Here is a 20091-nt window from a genome sequence, read left to right as displayed (position 1 = left end):
TATTATTCGAATTCAGATGTAGATATTTTTAATCATCCTGTAATGGCACATGTCAGGAGCAGAAAGAGACTTGACCCCGCAGAGGTAGGGTCATTACCAGTATGCCTTAAGAGTCCTCATGATCTCTGTCACCAAGACAGACCATGTCTTCAAGTTGGAAAGGAGTTTATGCCATTTGTGCCCTTTGGGAGCATTCATCATGGGTGACTATGCATTAATAACCATGTTAGTCCACTATTAGTTATCTGTAGCTGCAGTAACTAGAAATCAGTTACAGCCTCGCTTGGATCTGTTTCTCATACTAATCAATAATTACTCTACCTTCAATTTCATTAGTCCACATTTGGTAAATTGATCTATTCTTGGTACATGAAGCCAGTACCACTGAGTAAAAAACAATTCAAGAACAAAAACAAAGTTGCTGGAAAAGCTCAGCAGGTCTGGCAAATTCTGTGAAGGAGAAAACAGAGTTAACACTTTGGGTCCGATGACCCTTCATCAGAACTGGGCCCAAAATGTAAACTCTGTTTTTGCCATCACAGATGCTGCCACATCTGCTGAGCTTTTCCAGCAACTTTGTTTTTGTTCCTGATTTACAGTATCCGCAGTTCTTTTGGGTTTTCTTAGTTAAAAAAATTAATTGACCTATTTGTGCAGCTGCAGCAATTGCTTAAGTTCAGTTTAAATATAAACACCCACCCCCCATTTAAACCTTCAGTAAAATAAATATAAATGCCTCCCTTTTTAATGGTTCAGCAGGTCGCAGTCTTGCCTCTGGAGACGGCATGGTGGCTCCGTGGTTAGCACTGAATCCGCACATTCCTATCGGTGGTTAGCACTGCTGCCCACAGCACCAGGGACCCAAGTTCGATTCCAGCCTCGGGTGACTCTGTATGGAGTTTCCTTATTCTCCCCGTGTCTGTGTGGATTTTCTCTGGATGCTCTGGCTTCCTCGCACAGTCCAAAGATGTGTAGGTTAGGTGGATTGGCCATTCTGAAATGCTCATAGTGTCCAGGCTAGGTGGATTAGCTATGGGGAATGCAGGGTTACAGCGATAGGGTAGGGGGTTGGTCTGAGTGGGGAGGAGTGCTGTGGACTCAGTGTGCCAAATGGTCGGCTTCCACACTGTTGTAGGGATTCTATGAATCTGAGTTGCAAGGTCCCAGGTTCAAGACCCACACTGGAGAGGAAATTCAATAAATGAGACCGTTGAATCCAATGGCCATGCCCCTCCCTCTGGGCCAGAAGGCCTAAGGTGACTTTCCCCATGCTCCAGAGCTAGGTCTGAACATGTTGCTTTTTAAAAAGAAGAAATAAGTTTGAACAGAAAAATGGACATCACTCCGTTTCAGCAAATCAAGCACACTGTATAGCATGTTCTGGGATGCACTTTACCGATTGCTATGGTCTGTGGTGAACAACAGATCAAACTCTTCTCCCTTCTCAAGATTAGTTCTCATTTTAGTTTATCTTGCTGAATTGCATTAAATGACTAATGACCACATTTTGTGTGAGCAGAATTGTGGACATTTTGGACCAAATGGTCTGTTTCCACACTGTAGAGATTCTGTGGAAGTAGGTCTAAAAATAAGTTGTTTATCTATTTTGAATCCCGTACTATTCTCAGCCAGTAGACTCTTTATCTTGAAACGAATATAGTGCTGTTATGAAATGTGTAAATTTGATTGAGTGCAGATCAATGCACGTCAAATGGATGTGTATTAAGAGTATGTGTATTATGAGAGATACAAATCCAATATGTTTCAAGTTCTAACACAGGCTATTTAAACATTAAAACTTTAATTAATACAAGCAGTCTGTTTTAGATATGCAAGACTTTTTCTTCTTTCTTAAAATATCCTTGGTTAACTTGTGTAAATTTGGAATTACTTTGACAATGTTAATAAACGCATAAAAATTATATTTGCATGACAGCCCTGTAATTACTATTTTAACAGCAGCATAACTTGTTTAAAGTACTTTGTTGAATTAACAGGCATAAAGGTTTCAAGTAAAAATATTTGTGAGCTGATACCTTTGTAAAGACAAACAAATATGTTTGCAGTAAATTTGGAAGTATTTAAATTCCAGTGCTTTAATGAAGTGATTTATAATCCAGGGTACCAAAAATAATTCTTGACAAAAACTTTTACATTTAATTGGCAGTAGATTTTATACTTCATTTATCTTTTGTTTAAAATAAGTCCTATTGTTAAATATTATGTTGGCATTTGAACATTAATAAGAAATATTGTGCTAATACTGGTAAAATTTAGTCTGATATTTTTTCATGCCCATGACTAGATTACTTTCCTTGATCTAGTTTCTGCCAGTTATTTTCCAGCTACAGTTGCTGACAAGCTGGGGAGATCCTTACTACATCGGCCTTAATGGACTAGAATTCTATGGTGATGATGGAGAAAAAATTCTTTTGACAGAGAATAGTATCCTTTGCCAAATCAAAAAGTCAAATTATTGATTAGCTTTCTGAATAATATTTACAATTAAAAACTCATTCCAGTACTGCTGCCTTTTAACAAAGCTGAAGCATTGTTTAATCTGATACAAGGGTGAATATTTTAGACATTGCCTAACTTCTTTCATAGCACAATATTTTTCATTGTCAATATGAAAGGAACTATTCAACTTTCTGAAGAAGTACTTGTGGTTGAATTTCTACATACTTTTCCAATTTCTCTTCAATCTTTCAAGACTGCCCAACCTTGCATGTAATTTCTGTTCTATTGACTCCTGCCTTGTGTATTCCCTACGTCTCTTCTCAATGCACACCCACTTCATCTATAAACAATTTCAGTCACCTAGGTTTAACTCTGGGATTCCCTCTTTGAAACGCAATGCTTATTCCTTGCCTCCTATCCACTGTACTCCTTTTTAGGAGAAGTTTGAAAATCTATCCCACATGTCAATTGATGCTAAGTTAGTAACAAATAGTTGTCAAAAATTTGTTATCAAAGGGCATTAAGGGGTATGGGGAAAAGGCAAATGTATGGAATTAAGCCACAGATCAACCTGCTAATTGCACAAGGTTCAGACACAGACTGGAACTGTCATAGAGTTAAGAGATTGGATGGGGAGTGTTATGTAAATCCTGTTAAGCATGCACAAGAAAGCTTTCTTAATCAATATGTGGGCCTTACATCAATGGTGGGTGGATTTGCATGCATTTGGAAAGGCAAGGACTGATTCGGGGTAGTCAACATGGCTTTGTGTGTTGGGAATTGTGTCTCACTATCTTGATTGAGCTTTTTGAAAAGGTGACAAAGAAGATTGATGAAGGCAAAATAGTAGACATTGTCTATGTGGACCTCAGCAATGCATTGGACAAGGTTCCGCATAGTAGATTGTTTAGTAAGGTTAGATCACATGGGATCCAGCTGGAGCTACCCAATTGGATACAAAATTGGCTAGAAGGTAGGAAACTGAGAGTGGTGGTAGAGGGTTTTTTTGGACTAGAGGCATGTGATCAGGTATGGCACAAGGATTGGTGCTGGGCCCACTGCTTTTCATCATTTATATAAATGATTTTGGAGTGGATATCAGAGGTATGGTTAGTAAGTTTGCAGATGACCCAAAGTAGATGATGTAGTGGGCAGTAAAGAAGCTTATCCCTGAGAACAACGGGACCTTGATCAGATAAGCCAATGAGCAAAGGAGTAGCAGATGGAGTTTAATTTAGATAAATGTGTGGCGGTGCATTAGGTAAGGCAAACCCAGGCAGCACTTACACGTTCATGGTAGGGTCCTGAGGAGTGTTGCCGAACAAAGAGACCTAAGGGTGCAGGCGCATAGTTCCTGAAAGTGGAGTCACAGGTAGACAGGGCGATGAAGTAGGCGTATGGCACATTTGCCTTCATGGCTCAGAACATTGAGTATAGGAGTTGGGATATCATGTTGTGGCTACACAAGACATTAGTGAGGCCTTTTTTAGAATACTGTGTACAATTCTGGTTGCCCTTTTATAGGAAAGCTGTTGTTAAACTTGAGAGGGTGTGGAAAGCTTTACAAGGATTTTGCTGGGACTGGAGGGTCTAAATAATGTAGAGAGGTGGAATAGGCTGGGGCTTTTTCCCCTGGACCATTGGAGACTGAAGGGTGACGGTATAGAGGTTTATAAAATTATGAGATGCATGGATAGGGTGAATGGCCAAGTCTTTTTCCTCAGATGGGCGAGTCCAAAACTGGAGGGCATAGGTTTAAGATGAGAGGAGTAAGAGTTAAAAAGGACTCGAGAGGTAACTTTTTTACGCAGAGGAGGATGTATGTACGGAACAAGCAGCCAGAGGAAATGGTGGTGGTATGTACAATTACAACATTTAAAAGGCATCTGGATTGGTATATGAAAAGGAAGGATTTAGCCAAATGCTTGCAAATGGGATTAGGTCAGATTGGGATGTCTGTTCAGTGCAGATGAGTTGGACTGAAGAGTCTGTTTCTTTGCTGTATAACCCTAAAAATAGCCCTATTCCTATAACTGAAACACTGTAAATTAAAGAGGACTTATCAGAAAGTTTGACAAAACTAGAGGCAATTGAGTTTCCAAACTCTAACACCTCTGAGTCCAGGGTCAGAATGAATTGAGCCAAGAACTGCAAGTCTTTTTTTTAATGTTTTACTGTAAGTGAATTCATATAAAACTGTAAATGTGGCTCCTAACTTTGAAAATTTAGTTAATTTGAATCTTTAGATTCTGGATTTGTTAATCTTATTTTGTGTGTTTGCTGAAAGCATTTTTGGTATGTTTGCCTTTTAGTTTCTTACAAACCAACTGCACAGCCCTGAAATAATTTGTACAGACTACGCTTGAATGCGCTCTTTCCTCAGTGCTACTGACCCATGCGTGGCCAATTTTACTCCCTGTCCTCAGTTCCCCATCAGTCATTATTTGTCTTTTGGAATTGATAGATCTTGATTGAGGGGAATGAATTATTGACCTATTTGTTTATATTAAGATCACACCCTACATAAAACAGGGTATATACTGTGTATATAAAGAAAAGGTACCAGTCAGAGCAGAGGAAGGCAGGGCTACCAGCCTTACTACTGCAATACATAACATTCATTTGGATGCAGCCAAAATATGAACTTAATCACAATGTTTTAATTGTGTATGTTGAATCATGATTAGTGAAAAATTGCAGTTTCGTACTTGCTGTTGATTAAATGTAGCTGAGCAATCTATGTTCACTATCATCAATTGAATTATAAAGAAAAATGATTGTTACTGTTAAAGTTTGATCAAATAAATTTGTTCTCCAGAATATTCTTAACTGTTCACTATCAGACATTTCTGCTTTTCCAGATAGTGTGAATGTTTTAGAAAGTGTTTCGGGAGATGTTCGAACCCCAGAAAAATTAATTGATGGAATAAATGACACAAATGATGGGAGACATATGTGGTTAGCTCCAATTCTTCCTGGTTTGGTAGGAAACACATTTTCTCTCCAGTGGTTGTTCTATCTTGAAAGGAATAAAATCTGATTAATTATGTGCACCAGTTGCTCCTTATTTGATTGTCTTTGGTATAATCCTGTCAGAATGTCGATAAGGTTTGTTTTGTGAAGCTGTACAACTGTGGATTGATGATAAAGGATAATGGTCTCTCAGCTATGTTAATAAATTATCAAGAGTTTGCCATTCTCATCATTGCAATAAAAGCTACTCTCACTGATCCATTTGTTGTTGTGAATCCAATTAGAGTTCATGAATCTTTAAATACTCTTGCTGTTGCAGGTAAATCGGGTTTATGTCATTTTTGATCAACCCGTTGCTGTATCAATGATTAAACTCTGGAATTATTCAAAAACCCCTCAAAGAGGGGTCAAAGAATTTGGGGTATGTCATCTTAAGTATATTAATGTATTTAAAGTTATTGCTTATATGCTTCTTAGTAGCTAACTTTTATACTGGATCCACATTCATCACCAGCATAGTCATCTAATTTATATTACATAATCATACCTTTTCAGGAATCTCTGTGTAGCAGGCCTTTTTTTTGCAGCTGATGTTTGTTATGAAAAGATCTTAAGTGCATTATTTTTGATGCTACAACTGGAAGGCATAGCGAGTGAATTTTGGTCAGCAGCCACTTCTTTTAAAATAGAATTAAATAAACAATCTAACTGGGGAGTTTAATTAATGAAAATTGCATCACAATTGTCATTCAGAAATATAATAAAACAGTTTTTGTTTATAGTTTTACATCAGCATATTTACTGTGACTATCGATGCAAAATGTAAAATTATTTTGGTGTTCAGTATTGTCTGTAATATTATTTCATATTCTGTTGTTTCACAGCTGCTTGTTGATGATTTATTAGTCTACAATGGAATCCTAGATATTGTGAGTCATGTGGCTCGTGGTATCCTGCCAACTTGTGAACCTATTATCCCATATCATACAATCCTTTTCACCAATGATGAGAAGATTACACATAGAGAGAGAAATACACTTATAAGGTACATCAAATCAAATAGAATATTTGTTGTTGCTAAATAAGGTTTCTCTGTCTCACATTTATGGGATAATCAAATATAGTCCTGCTTTGCTGGATAATGGAGGAGAAGTATTGGAAGAAATTTGTGACTACAGAGTGCATAGTGGACAGGTAAGGGAAATTTCAGTTGTCTACCACTTCAACACATCACCCTGTTCCCTGGCCAACATCTCTGCCTCAGACTTGCTGCGGTACTCCAGAGAACCTTAGTGCAAGCTGGAAAGCCACCACCTCATTTTCCATCTGGAGACTCTGCAGCCTTCTGAACAGCATTGAGTTCAACAGCTTCAGGGCTTGACCTCTCCCATGTCCTTACCCCAAACCCCACACACCAGGCCTTGTTATGACAATAAAATGTGAGGCTGGATGAACACAGCAGGCCCGGCAGCATCTCAGGAGCACAAAAGCTGACGTTTCGGGTCTAGACCCTTAAGGGGTCAGCTTTTGTGCTCCTGAGATGCTGGGCCTGCAGTGTTCATCCAGCCTCACATTTTATTATCTTGGATTCTCCAGCATCTGCAGTTCTAATTATCACTTGTTATGACAGTCTGCTATTACACACAATCCATTGTTAGCCACTAACTTTTTTTCTAGAGAAGGGTCCCAACGCAAAGCATCAACTTTCCTCCTGCTCTGATGCTGCCTGGCCTGTGTGCTCCTCCAGCTCCACATTGTGTTGTGTTATGTCATCTAATATAGCTAGTTTGCTTTCCAGACACTTTTTTTTTCCAAAAATGAGATGTGTTGGGTATCCCATGCTTTATTTGACAAAGGTTTTGTTTTCCATTCATTGAAATTCGTAGTCTGAGTTTGAATTGATACGAGGTGATGTATCATTTTCAAATAAAACTTGGTTCACACAGTCTTCCTTCGGTTTGGTATCTCTGTTGGAGGTGATTGACTAGTGGTACTACCATTAGACTATTAGTCCAGAGACCCAACTAATGTTCTGGGACCTGGGTTTGAAGCTGTCTCAGCAGATGGTGGAATTTGAATTCAATGAAAATCTGGAATTCAGAATCTAATGATGGCCATGAAGCCATTATCAATTGTTGGAAAAGCCCATCTGGTTCACTAATGTCTTTTAGTGAAGGAAACCGCCATCCTTGCCCAGTCTGGCCCACATGTGATTCCAGACCCACAGCAATGTGGTTGATTCTTAACTGCCTTCTGGCCAAATAGGAATAGGCAATAAATGCTGACCTAGCCAGTAGTGTCTACATCCTGTGAATGAATTTTTAAAAAATCAGGCATATACTATCAGTTCCCAAAAGAATATTTTTAAAAACTTGAAAACAGAAAAAAACCACCAAAGCTCAGCAGTTCTGGCAGCATCTGTGAAGAGAAAGCAGAGTTTGTTTCAAGTTTAGTGACCTTTTTACAAAACTGATCGCAGTAGGGAACATGTTGTATATACCTGATGATGATGGTCTGGGGTAGGGGAGGTGAGGACTGAGCAGGTAGGTGAAGAGGGATTGATCAATTGACCAATTTGGCCAATTCCCCTATACTTTGCCTGTAGCCCTGTAAAGATTTTCATTTTCAAATATTTATGCAGTTTCTTTTAGAATTGGTTTCTATCACTCTTTCAGGCAGTACATTCCACATCTTTAAAAACTCAGTGCAAAAATAGTAAAGTGTATGATATTCACCACTAGAATTCTGACAGTAGCATGAGTATTTCTGGTAATCTGAGTCATTTGCTGGCAGTTATTTTATTTAGGACAGCCATTATTTCCTGATACTGTAACAATCCTAGAAATATACATTCCTGTTTTAAATGTGCATTTATATTTGTAGTGTAGGCAGAGGGAAAAAAAGAAGGGAAATAAAATGAGCTGCTAACATGATCCTTGTAATTTCGTTTAAATGTTGACTGAGGTTCTGGGCCAATTATGATGCCAATAACTGGATACATTTCAGCTTTTGTGAAGAGACCAAGGAAAAAGCACCATAAGCTGAGAAAGCTCTGGTGAATAGCCATCTAGACTCAAAACATTAACTTGCTGTCTCCTCAATGGATGCTGCCTAACCCACTGTGATCTCCAGCATTTGTTTTCAGTTCAAAGAAACAGCATATCCCTGTTAAACCATTGAACATATTCACTGATGTTTTATTGAATTATCCTTGTACAGTAACCAAGTGGAAGATCAGGATGTGAAAATGACCAATGAAAACCAAATTATTCAACGTTCCAAGAAGAAGCAAGCGGCTGATCCAGGTTGGATTTTCACTTTTTTCTCTGTTTCAAACAGTTAAATGGAGGATAATGAAAGAAAAAGACTTAGTTTATATAGTACTTTTCAAAACTTAGGTCATCTCCACTTTGCACATGCAGCAGCTAATTTACATCAAACAAACTCTTGTCTCCTTGATCCATCAAGGGAGGAGCAGGCCATAGCAAAGTACATAAGGCACCTTACTTGACATCTGTGAAAGATACTAAGATTTTGGAGCCCAACCATGAGATTGTAAGTGTTGGTACCTCAGTGCCTGAAGTTGAAAACCAGACTTTTTGGATTGTTACAGACTCACAGTGATGGGAGAACCGCTGTAACCCTGTTACTTAATCTATAAGCCTCAAAGTAGATCAGCGAGCAACACTTGAATTTTCTGGTCTAATATCGTGTGGTCCATTGCAGAAATGCAGTCTCAATGTCCTGAGGTTCTGGGAATTTGGAGCCAAATTTGAGAAAAATGATCTTGAGCTCCCTGGGGAGTGTAGACACATTTGGTGGATTTTACATCATCGATGATGTCTGGCCTCCTCTGGTAAAAGCACATAATATCTACATTATCATTTGACAAATTTTATTTATAAAACAGACACAGATTTTGTTTTCAGTTCTGTCAATATAAATGTTTCTTTTAGAAAATCATATGCAATGGCAAAGTTGTATCAGTCATCAATTGTAAGAAAGCGTGTGACTTCATTTAAGTGCCTGCAGGATTGATTTTTTTTTATTCATGGGATGTAGTTGCTACTGGCTGGGCCAGCATTGCTCATCCCTAGTTTTCCTTAAGAAGGTGGTAGTGATGAACTGATTTGAGCCACTGCAATCCATTTGGTGTGGTGCCATTTGTGTTTCCCTGTCAGGATGGGGAAAGACCTGGAGGGAACTTGTGCTAATCAAGTGGCCTGCTTTATCCTCTATTGATTTGAATTTCGAGTGTTGTTGGAGAGTATTCAGTCACACTCCTTTATGCCTTGTAGATGGTGGACAGGCTTTGGAGAGCAAGGTGGTGAGTTACTCGCTGCAAGATTCCTGGACTCTGACCTGCTCTTGTATCTACATGGCTAGTTCAGTTTCTGGTCAATGATAACCCCCCAGGAAGTTGATAGTTGGGGATTCACCACTAGTAATGCCATTTGAATGTCAAGGGGTGATGGCTCAATTGTCTCTTGTTGTAGATGGTCATTGTCTAGGCTTTTATGTGTCATGACTGATATGTGCCACTTGTCATCCCAAACCTGGATTTAGTCCAGCACTTGCTGCATTTAGACCTTGACTGCTTCAGTATCTGAAGAGTCACGAATGGTGCTGAACACTGTGCAGTCATCAGCAAACATTCCCACTAAGGTTTTAGAGTAGATTTGTAGCTCAGGTTGTGGATGTTGTCGTTGGTTGGCTCGCCGAGCTGATTCGTTGTTCCGCAGATGTTTCATTTCCCTGCTGGGTAATATCAACAGTGCAGCCTCCGATGAAGCGCCATTGTGTGTTCCCTCCTGGTATTTAAACTCTGGAGTCCGTTGAGCTGGCTTACCTCACTTCCAATTTTCCTTCAGGATGGAGTATATATGGGGTCTAGCTCAATGTGTTTATTGATGGCCTTCTTAGTGGAGAATCAGGCCACTAGGGATTCCCGTGCTTGTCTCCGCTTCACCTGTCCCAGGATCCTGGTGTTGTCCCAATTGAATTGGTGGTTTTCCTTATCCATGTGGATGATGATGAGTGAGTATTGGTCGTGTCTTTTTGATGCCAGTTGATGTTTCTGTACCCTTGTGGTTAAATTCCTTCCTGACTGTCCAATGTAATGTTTGTCGCAGTCTTTGCAGGGAATCTTGTAAACGACATTGTTCCTGTCCATGGTGCATAGTGGGTCTTTGGTTCAGGTTCATACTCACATTATCTCTGAAATTCATCTCAATTGTTCATGTCTGGACCCATGTTGATAGCACTTATCATCATTTAACTGATGAATATGACTAGACTGATGGGACAGTAATTGGCAAGTTTGGATTTGTACTGCTTTTTCTGTGTAGGACAGACCTGTGCAATTTTCCGTGTTGACTACGTTGTAGCTGTCCTGGGATGCAGCATGTTCTGAAGCACTTCAGCAGTATTCATGGAATGTTGTCAGGACGCATTGCTTTTACAGTATCCAGAATCTCCAACCATTTGTGGATACCACATGGAGAATATTGAATTGGCTGAATATGTGAATCTGTGGTGCTGGTGACCTCTGGTGGAGGCTGAGATGGGTCATCCACTCAGTACGTCTAGCTGAAGTTTGTTGCAAATGGTTTGGCCTTATCTTTTGCATTGGTGGAGAAGTTTGTGGAGCCAACTCCTCCAGTGAGTTGTTTAATTGTCCGGCAGCATCCACGACTGGATGTGGCAGGACTGCAGAGCTTTGATCTGATCCAGTGGTTCTAGTCTGCTTCTGCTTCCGGGACTGTCTCCTGCACTCTAAACTGAGTTAGGGTTGATCCTCCATCTTGATAGTTATGGTAAAGTGAAGGATATGCCTTTCCATGAGGTCATGAATGTGTTGGAGTACAATTCTGCAGCTTGCTAATGGCCCATAGCACTTTATGGATGCCCAGTCTTGAGTTGCTCGTTCTGTTTGAAGTGTATTCCATTTAGCGTGGCGATTGTGCGACACAACACAATGGAGTATATTCTCAGAGTGACAATGCGACTTCATCTCCACAAGGACTGTGTGGTAGTCATTCTTATTCATACTGTCATGGATGGATGTATTTGTGGCTGCAGGTTACTAAGACTGAAGTCGTTTTTTTTTAAACTATCTCCTGCCACAGGCCAGTCTGGCAGCTATGTCCTTTAGGATTCAACCAGTTCAGTCAGCAGCGCAGCTACTGAGCCACCCTTAGTGGTGGACATTGAAGTCCCCACCCAGACTACATTCTGAGCTCTGTCCACACTCAGTGTGTTCAACATGATATTGATTCATCAGCCAAGCAGGGTGAGGCAAGGCGTCCATCTGATGTGATGGAATTTGAATCCAGGTCCCAAGAATATGAGTCTCTGGATTATTGGTCCAATGACAATAACTCTAGGCTATCACCGCCCCCAGGAACATAATTGATTGTGTTTACAAAATGGAACTTCTATGACTTACGGAAAAAAAAGACCAGCAACAGTTAGTGATTTGAGTCTAATTCAGGAGATCAGTTTATTTCCAGCAAAAGGACAGCCTTTTACCTGTGTGGAGGTCTCTAGACTGGGAGAATATAGTTTGTAGAATATCCAGTTGGTGAGGCTTTGCTAAGTCTTCAAGTGTGTAAGGTGTTCAAACTGGCGGAACTAAAATGAGGTATAAGCCAACAAAACTAGAAAGAGTCAAATAAGACAATAAGGGGTTAAAATAGGAGTCATATTTCACTGGATCAAGCATCTGGAAAGGTTAAAGTGTTATTTTTGCTCTACATTTCCTTTCTAAACTTTTTTTTATTTGCTTTTGTGTAATAAACTTGTTTACTGTAAAAAAAATCACATTAGCAGCCTTGTGTGAACATGCTCAGTAATTAACCACCATTGCAGCTAAAAAAATTAAACTTCTGAACTAGCAAGCCAGATTTCGCTTTGAGATTTGACTTGTCCAAAGTTGTTATCAGCAGGGATCATAACATCACTGAGATTTTTCAGTGCTTTTGTTCTTATTTCAGACATGACTAGTAAGGGTTTGGTCAAGGGGTAGGTCATGGTGGTTTAAGCTAGCAGTTAACTTGTCTTTAGGGCTAAAGTGCATCCATTATTTGGTATTTCAGCCACTTGAAGAGAGGATAGAAGCAGGGGGGTGAAAGAGCAAATGATATCAGCAGTTAGCCAAAGCTGTGCGCACAGCTTCCTTCAGGAGACCTCACCTTCCTACTCCTCAATATTACTTTGATTTCCTTTAAACACAAATGTGTAATTTGTTATGTGTGATCTTGTATTTTCTGGTGGATTTATTGTCAGTATCACTCAAAAGCTATCTATGGGCGTGGAATTTTGGGAAAAACATTTGGAAAAATCTATATATAGTTCCGGAGTTATAACTACATTTCTATGTTTGCGTTTGGAAACTTCGAAGTGAGTGGAAGCCTTAAAATTATACAATGCACACAGACTCCAAGTTCTCACTCACAGTTGAAGAATACATAAGAAACGGGAACAGTAGTGAACCAAACAAGCCCCTGAACCCGCATTCACACTCAATCCAATCATGACTGTTGTTAAACTCCAGCCATACTTTGTACCCTTGATTCCTTGACATCTCAAATCTGTTGACCTCAGCCTCAACAGGATGGGACTGTGGCTCGGTGGTTAGCACTATTGCCTCACAGCTCCAGGGACCGGGTTCAAATCCAACCTCAGGCAACTGTCAGGTGGAGTTTGCACGTGCAGCAGACTGTGTCTGCTCCAGTTTCCTCCCACAGCCCAAGGTTAGGTGGATTGGTCATGCTAAATTGCCCATAGTGTCAAGGGATGTGTAAGTTGAGTGGATTAGCCATGGGAAATGCAGTGTTATGGGGATGGGATACTCTTTTTGGAGAAACGGTGCAGACCCGTATGGCCGAATGGCCTGCTTCCATATTGTAAGGATTCTATTCACAGCCCAATGGGGTAGAGAAATGAAAAGATTCACAAAACTTTGAGTGATGTAATTTCTCCTCTTCTCAGACCTAACTCTTAGATGGTGATACAGCTGATACCACCCTGCCTCTATGTTTGTTTTCTCGCTGACACTGCCCTCCCAACCCTCCAATCACTCTGACCCTTCCAAAACCACAGCAGCTGGTTGATAAGCTACCACACTGACCACCCTTTGCAGCTTTAATTCTACCCAGCTTTCCTACTCTTCCCTTACCACTTAAACACCTACATTCATCCTGATAAACTCACACTAAAACCCTCTGATAACAAAGTGTGAAGCTGGATGAACACAGCAGGCCAAGCAGCATCTCAGAAGCCCTGTCTGCCGCGTTCTGAAAAACCTCTGATGCATCTTTTCAGAACGCGGCAGATAGGGCTTTAAAAATTGACGATGGATGCTGCACAGATTTTCGACGCTGCTCCTTTGGAAGAAACAGATAGTTCAACTTTGACAGTTAGTAGATGCTTATCAAGAGGTACAGATTGAAGAAGGCGATTAGAATCTGCTAGTGAGGCATAATTGGGCTGGAAAGCTGGCTTCCATTATAGGTTATGTAATGTGCACGTGTGCTCTGGCCTATTTTTTTCCAACAAAATATCAAAATGACAAGAAGAATTACAATTTAGACAATACCACTGCTTCCCTGCATATTATCATAATTTCACTGGACTTGCAATCCAGAACCCCAGGCTAATGTCCTGGGGACATGGGTTTAAATCCCACTATGGCAGATGGTGAACTTTGAATTCAATTTTTAAAAAAGCTGAAATAGAGATCGAGCGATCATGTCATAAGAACCCGTCTCATTCACAAATGTCCTTGAGGGAAGGAAATCCACTGTCTTTATCCAGTTTACTGGCCGAAACATGACCCCAGACTCTGAGCAATGTGGATGACTCCTCACTGCCCTCTGGGCAATCAGAGATTGGCAATAAATGGCACTGGTACTCTCATCTCTGTCAATGAATATTTTTTAAAAATGTTTTTATAAATAATGGCATTGGTTTTTGGTATACATGGTTAAAATGAAAATTAAAACTGAAAAATGTATCACTTATTTTTCATGTCCAATGAGTGGATGGATGCAACAAAAGATTTGAGCGTCATTTTACTTCAGACCTTTTGTTGAAACTTGTACTGTGAGTTATCCAAAGAGTGAAGTTAATTTTTTACTACTGGCATCCAGTTTTAGTTTATTTCCATTAACCAATTCTTTACTATTGGTCTGTGTTTTATTTGGATTTGGTGATATTTAGAAATGTCATAAAATGCAGCGTCACAACAAGATCAGTTTGGTCCATCAGGCTAGCCCAGTTTCATGTTATAAGATGCTTTAATGTGTTATTATATTGTTAATTTCTTGACATTTGTATTTGTGCACTGAAGGTAATCATTAAGAACAAAAGTTTTCTATCACTACCAAAGAGATTTATATTTCCTGTTTCAGATTACAGTATCTAAACTTGCAATTTGGTCTGCCCTATTGTTAGATTTATTTTTAAGTTGGCCCTCACATACTGTTGAAAAGTTGAGTTAAATATAGCAAGTATATATTATAGAGAATAATATGTGACAGTAGAAAACTATAATCAGAAAGCATACATTCCACTACTGAGTTGTAATTATACTAGCGTCATTTTTGTGTGTTATAATTATCACTAACTTTGTTTTGTATTGTATCAGCATTCTTTGCCAAAAAATTTCTATGAATTTCACCATTGACTGCTCTTGTACCCAACAATAAAAAGAACAGGGCAACACTTTGGAAAGGATATGGATAGGTTGTTTACTCTGGCTTCTAGGACAAAGGTTATAGTTATGTGGATAGATTGAATGAATCTGCATTTGTTTTTCTTTGAACAAAAAAGGCACAGGTGAAATTTGATAGAGATGTTTACAATTATGAAGGGTTTAGCTGGAGTAAATAAGGAGAAACTGTTCCCAGTGGAGTGACTGGTGGATTACCAGGGGTCGCAGCCTTTAAGGTGTACTGTATTCATCTAGTTCTGGTTCTTTCTGATCCATCAAAATGTGGCCAAAGAATCATACGCAATTTGCTTCTCTCCTCCACTTCCCATAGGAATTATCTTTTACCATCCACTATTCATTTTCTATACACTATTTGTATTTTGATTTCTCCCAAAAGCTTATCTGGGCTAGTTAGACAAATACTATAACTGTGAGAGCGGATCAGAGGATGGGAATTCTGCAGGAAGTAACTTGCCTCCTGAAACCCCGTACCCTGCATCCAATCGATGGTACTGGTCGGGCTATAATGGAATACAGTCCACTTGATGATCACCCCATCCACCACCTTCAAACATTCATTCCCTGCACCACTGACATAAGTGGCAGTAGTGTGTACTGTCTACGAGGTGCACTGCAGCAACTCTCCCAGAGCCCTCTGGGACCACCTTTCAAACCTGTGACCTCTACCATCGATAAGAACATGAGCAGCAGATATATGGGAACAGCACCACCTGCAGGTTCCCCTCCTTCAATGTCACTGGAGCTGCCTGTCTTACAGCTGTGATATATTTGCACCAAACTGACTGCGGCTCATCACCCACTAAAAAGCAGCGAGGGCCTGAAACAAATGCTGGCATTGGCAATAAAGCTGATACCACATCAACAAATATTAAGCTAGAGAAGAGATTGCTGGGCCTCTTGATGAGATATTTGTATCATTGGCAGCCGCAGATAAAGTGCCAGAAGACTGGAGTTTGGCTAATGTGGAAGGCTATAAGGAAAAGCCAGGGAACTATAGACCAGAGATCCTTATGTAGTGATGGGTAAGTTGTTGGAGGATATTCTGAGGGGCAGGATTTACATGCGTTTGTAAAGGCAAGGACTGATTTGGTATAGCCAACGTGGCTTTGTGCATGGGGAATTGTGTCTCACCAACCTGATGGAGTTTTTGATGAGGTGACTGTAGTGATTGTACAAGGTCAGCTGGCTGGACCTCATAGAATACAGATTCCCTGATTGCACCTGTTACTCAGTTTACTGCCAAGGTAGAAGGGTTTAAAACTATGATTTCATAAGTTCACAAGATATAGAGGCAGAATCAGGCCATTCAGGCCATTGAAGTTTCTCTGCCATTCGATCATGGCTGATTATCTCCTCAACCCCATTTTCCTGCCTTCTCCCCATAACCCTTCAACTCATTACCAATTAAAAATCTGTCTAACTCCTCCTTAAATTTACTCACTGTCCCAGCATCCATCACACTTTAGGATGGTGAATTCCACAGATTCAGAACCCTTTGGGAGAAGGAGTTTCTCCTCAACTTTGTTTTAAATTTTCTACCCCTTATGAAAAGACTATGACCCCTTGTCCTAGAATGCCCCACAAGACGGAGCATCTGCTCCCCATCTATTTTATTTGTACCTTTCATCATCTTGACTACTTCAATGTGATCTTCCCTCATTCTTCTAAATTCCAGAGAATATATGCCTAAGCTGTTCAATCTATCTTCATACAACAAGCCCCTTATCTCTGGGATCAATCTAGTGAATCTCCTCTGAACTGCCTCCAATGCCACTACATCTTTCCTCCAATAAGGAGACCAAAACTGTGCACAATACACCAATGCCTTGTATTGTTGCAACAATACTTCCTTACCTTTATATTTCATTCCTTTAGCTATAAAAGCCAACATTCCATTTGCTTTCTTTATTATCTGCTGTACCTGCATGCTAGTTTGCTGTGACTCATGAACGAGGACACCCAGATCCCTCTGCACCAGAGTATCCTGCAGTGTCTCCCCATTTAGATAATAGGTCGCCTTCCCATTTTTCTGACCAAGTGGATAAACTCTATCCGCTCTCCATTTGTAAGGTTCTTATTTCCTCATTGCAGTTTAGTGTCCAGCCTATTTTTGTGTCATCCACAAATTTGGCTATAGAGCCTTCTATCCCTGTACCCAAGTTGTTAATGTAGATTGTAGATTGCTGGGGTCCGAGGACCGAATCCTGTGGCACTCCACTTGTTACTTGCCATCCATAAAAAAAACATTTATCCTGACTCTGCCTTCTGTCCATCAGCCAGTAACCTATCCAAACTAATAAATTACCGCAATCCCAAATGATAATGTTGACAAAACAGCCTAGATAGAAGGTGGCTGAAGAAGTTAAAGGGTCTAGAGCAGAGCATACAAAGCTCAGTTTCCAGGTAGATACAAAGCTATGGAATTCATTTCCAAGCTTAGTGGTCTAGGCAGAATCTCTTTAGTTGTTTTGAGATTAGAATTTGATAAGTATGTGAAGGAAGATACAATCAAAAGATATGAGAGCAGAGTGGATTAGTGTAATTTGGATGATTTGCAGAATATAAGCTAAATTGACAGACTGGTTGAGCTGAATGGTCACTCTATGCTGTAAGTTTTATGCAATGAACATTTACTATAGCTTTTATTTAAAGAAACATTTTCAGTCTCTATTAAAAAAACATTGCAACAAAGCAGTTGATTTTAAGCTTTTCTTCTCATCTAGTTGCACGTCATGTTAAATTAATGGATTCTCTTTTGTAAACTACTTTTACCAATAAATTTAATCTTCGAATTTCTTTTAGCTTTGCGACCAAAGACATGCATGACCGACAGAGGATCATTTGGGAGAAGAAGGTTTTTATAAAGATCTCATCGGTGAATTATCTGCAAGTTTTTGCTTTTGGTTCCGATTATACTGTCCATGTTTGAAACATAGTTTTGCTTTCTTTTTAGCAAAAGCGGACAGGAATTTCTCATCAAAGTAACCATAGATTGATCACACTAAAACTCTATTTACATCACATTCCCTGTACATTTGATTATTTTCTCCTTTGTGTTTTCTTGCCTGTTTAATCTGTTAAAGTGCTGAGTCACCTGCAATTACAATTCAGCACCTTCAAGTCAAGTACCCAGTGAACTTTCTTTGTTGTATGTGGTAAGGACTGTCTTCACAATATCAGCTGTAAAGAAATTGATGAAGTGGCAGAATGAGCTCAAAGTCAAAATTATACTCCTCCACCCTCTCATTGGTGTGCCTATTAAACATTTGTGCCTAACTCTGCATTGTTGCCATTCGGTTATATCTTTGCAAAATTGAATTTGAACAAAACAACTATATAATTATTAATTCCATCATTTTTAATTTGGTTGGGATTTGATGAAAGTCATTGTTTTGAAATACAGTCATCAAGGTTAAATGCAATTGTATATCCTCTGTCAAATATATTGCCCTTCACTTTGAGAAAATCCATGATATTCATGTTTAAACAAATATTCAATCACTTTGCAACATGCTGAACTCCAGCTCAATTGAGACAAAAGTCCTATTCAGAACTTTTGTTTTAAAATTCCCTAGTTTATCCATTAGGAACACTCTGTTCTAATAAGTTCTAGAACTTGTTAGTACTAATGTCTGTTTTTGATAAACTATGTTCCTGTCATGAGAATATAATCAGTATTGATCCAAATTACCACGATTTCAAGATGTAATTTCTTCTTAAATTCAATGAACACTAAATGATTTTTAAGCAACTGACTGCTAATATGGCAATATTCTGTTGAAGAATGTATTTATTAAGTCATCTGATGACTCTACCCTTCCAGCAATCCAGTGGACTAATGAAAAAGCAACATGCAACTATGTATATTCATCAGCTATGCTGAGTCAAAATGGCTTCTTCTCACATTGAGAACTCCTACTAATGCCTCATTTGGAAATACAGCAATTGCAAAAAGCAAATACAATCTAACTCCAAAACGTGATCAATTGCATTGCACAAAACCAGTGCTGATGTCTTATGAACTTTGTGACGTTTTTGTAGCATTGGAGCAATGTATAATGTACCCCTAATGTCTTGTACTTAGACACATATCAGAATTTATTCTTTCAAATGTTTTCCATGTAATAATTGTACATATGTATGTGATATGTAAAGAACAGCAGTACTTATTAAAAAAAAAATTTCCAAATCTGATGAGCAATTTAAGTAGTTTTAATGTTACAGTGTAAATGAATATCAACTTCTGAGCAACAAATATATTTTGTAATGAAATTAAATCTATTTTTCTCCATAAATTAACAATTTTAATCTTTGGGTCGCATTAAACTAATTCTGACTATCATTTGAAAAGGTTACACCCATTAGAATTACATTTTGTTACCTTATTCTATGTAGAATTCCTGATGTGTGTAATTGAACCTTTCTGTCATAACCAAATTGCCTGGATGAAATAGTATCAGAGATAATGGGAACTGCAGATGCTGGAGATTCCAAGATAATAAAATGTGAGGCTGGATGAACACAGCAGGCCCAGCAGCATCTCAGGAGCACAAAAGCTGACGTTTCGGGCCTAGACCCTTCATCAGTGAGCTCTCTGATGAAGGGTCTAGGCCCGAAACGTCAGCTTTTGTGCTCCTGAGATGCTGCTTGGCCTGCTGTGTTCATCCAGCCTCACATTTGCCTGGATGAAATACCAATTATCTGTAGAGCTGTAGCAAAAGACGGTTAAGATTAACAACAACCAACCTGTAGATACTTTGAAATAACTCTTGCAGGAGTAGAGTGAGACCACTGGACATTTGCTCATATATTCAGAGGTTAATTGAGAGCATTAACTGGAATTCTACAAGGTAAACACTGGCACCAAATCAGTGCTGCATGCTCACTGTTATCATGCTTTGCCTTTTTTGCATATTTCACTG

The 20091-nt window shown here is 39.3% G+C and overlaps 1 protein-coding gene across 3 annotated transcripts in view; it reads left to right on the top strand.

The window, feature by feature from the left end:
- The window catches only part of LOC125462367 (katanin-interacting protein), a 119523-nt gene extending 100196 nt beyond the window's left edge, over positions 1–19327 (top strand). For all 3 annotated transcript variants that reach the window (XM_048552360.2, XM_048552361.2, XM_048552359.2), the window contains 6 exons: positions 2335–2445; positions 5304–5443; positions 5753–5854; positions 6318–6478; positions 8653–8738; positions 17972–19327. In XM_048552360.2, coding sequence (XP_048408317.2) covers positions 2335–2445; positions 5304–5443; positions 5753–5854; positions 6318–6478; positions 8653–8738; positions 17972–18033 — 662 coding nt within the window. In that variant the 3' untranslated portion in view covers positions 18034–19327. The remainder of the gene's footprint in view (positions 1–2334; positions 2446–5303; positions 5444–5752; positions 5855–6317; positions 6479–8652; positions 8739–17971) is intronic.
- The last annotated feature ends 764 nt before the right edge of the window (positions 19328–20091 follow it).

Source organism: Stegostoma tigrinum, chromosome 23 (assembly GCF_030684315.1).
Source record: "Stegostoma tigrinum isolate sSteTig4 chromosome 23, sSteTig4.hap1, whole genome shotgun sequence".
Classification (NCBI taxonomy): Eukaryota; Metazoa; Chordata; class Chondrichthyes; order Orectolobiformes; family Stegostomatidae; genus Stegostoma; species Stegostoma tigrinum.
The sequence above is the reverse complement of the archived record's forward strand: the minus strand, read 5'-3'. Positions and strand labels throughout refer to the sequence as shown.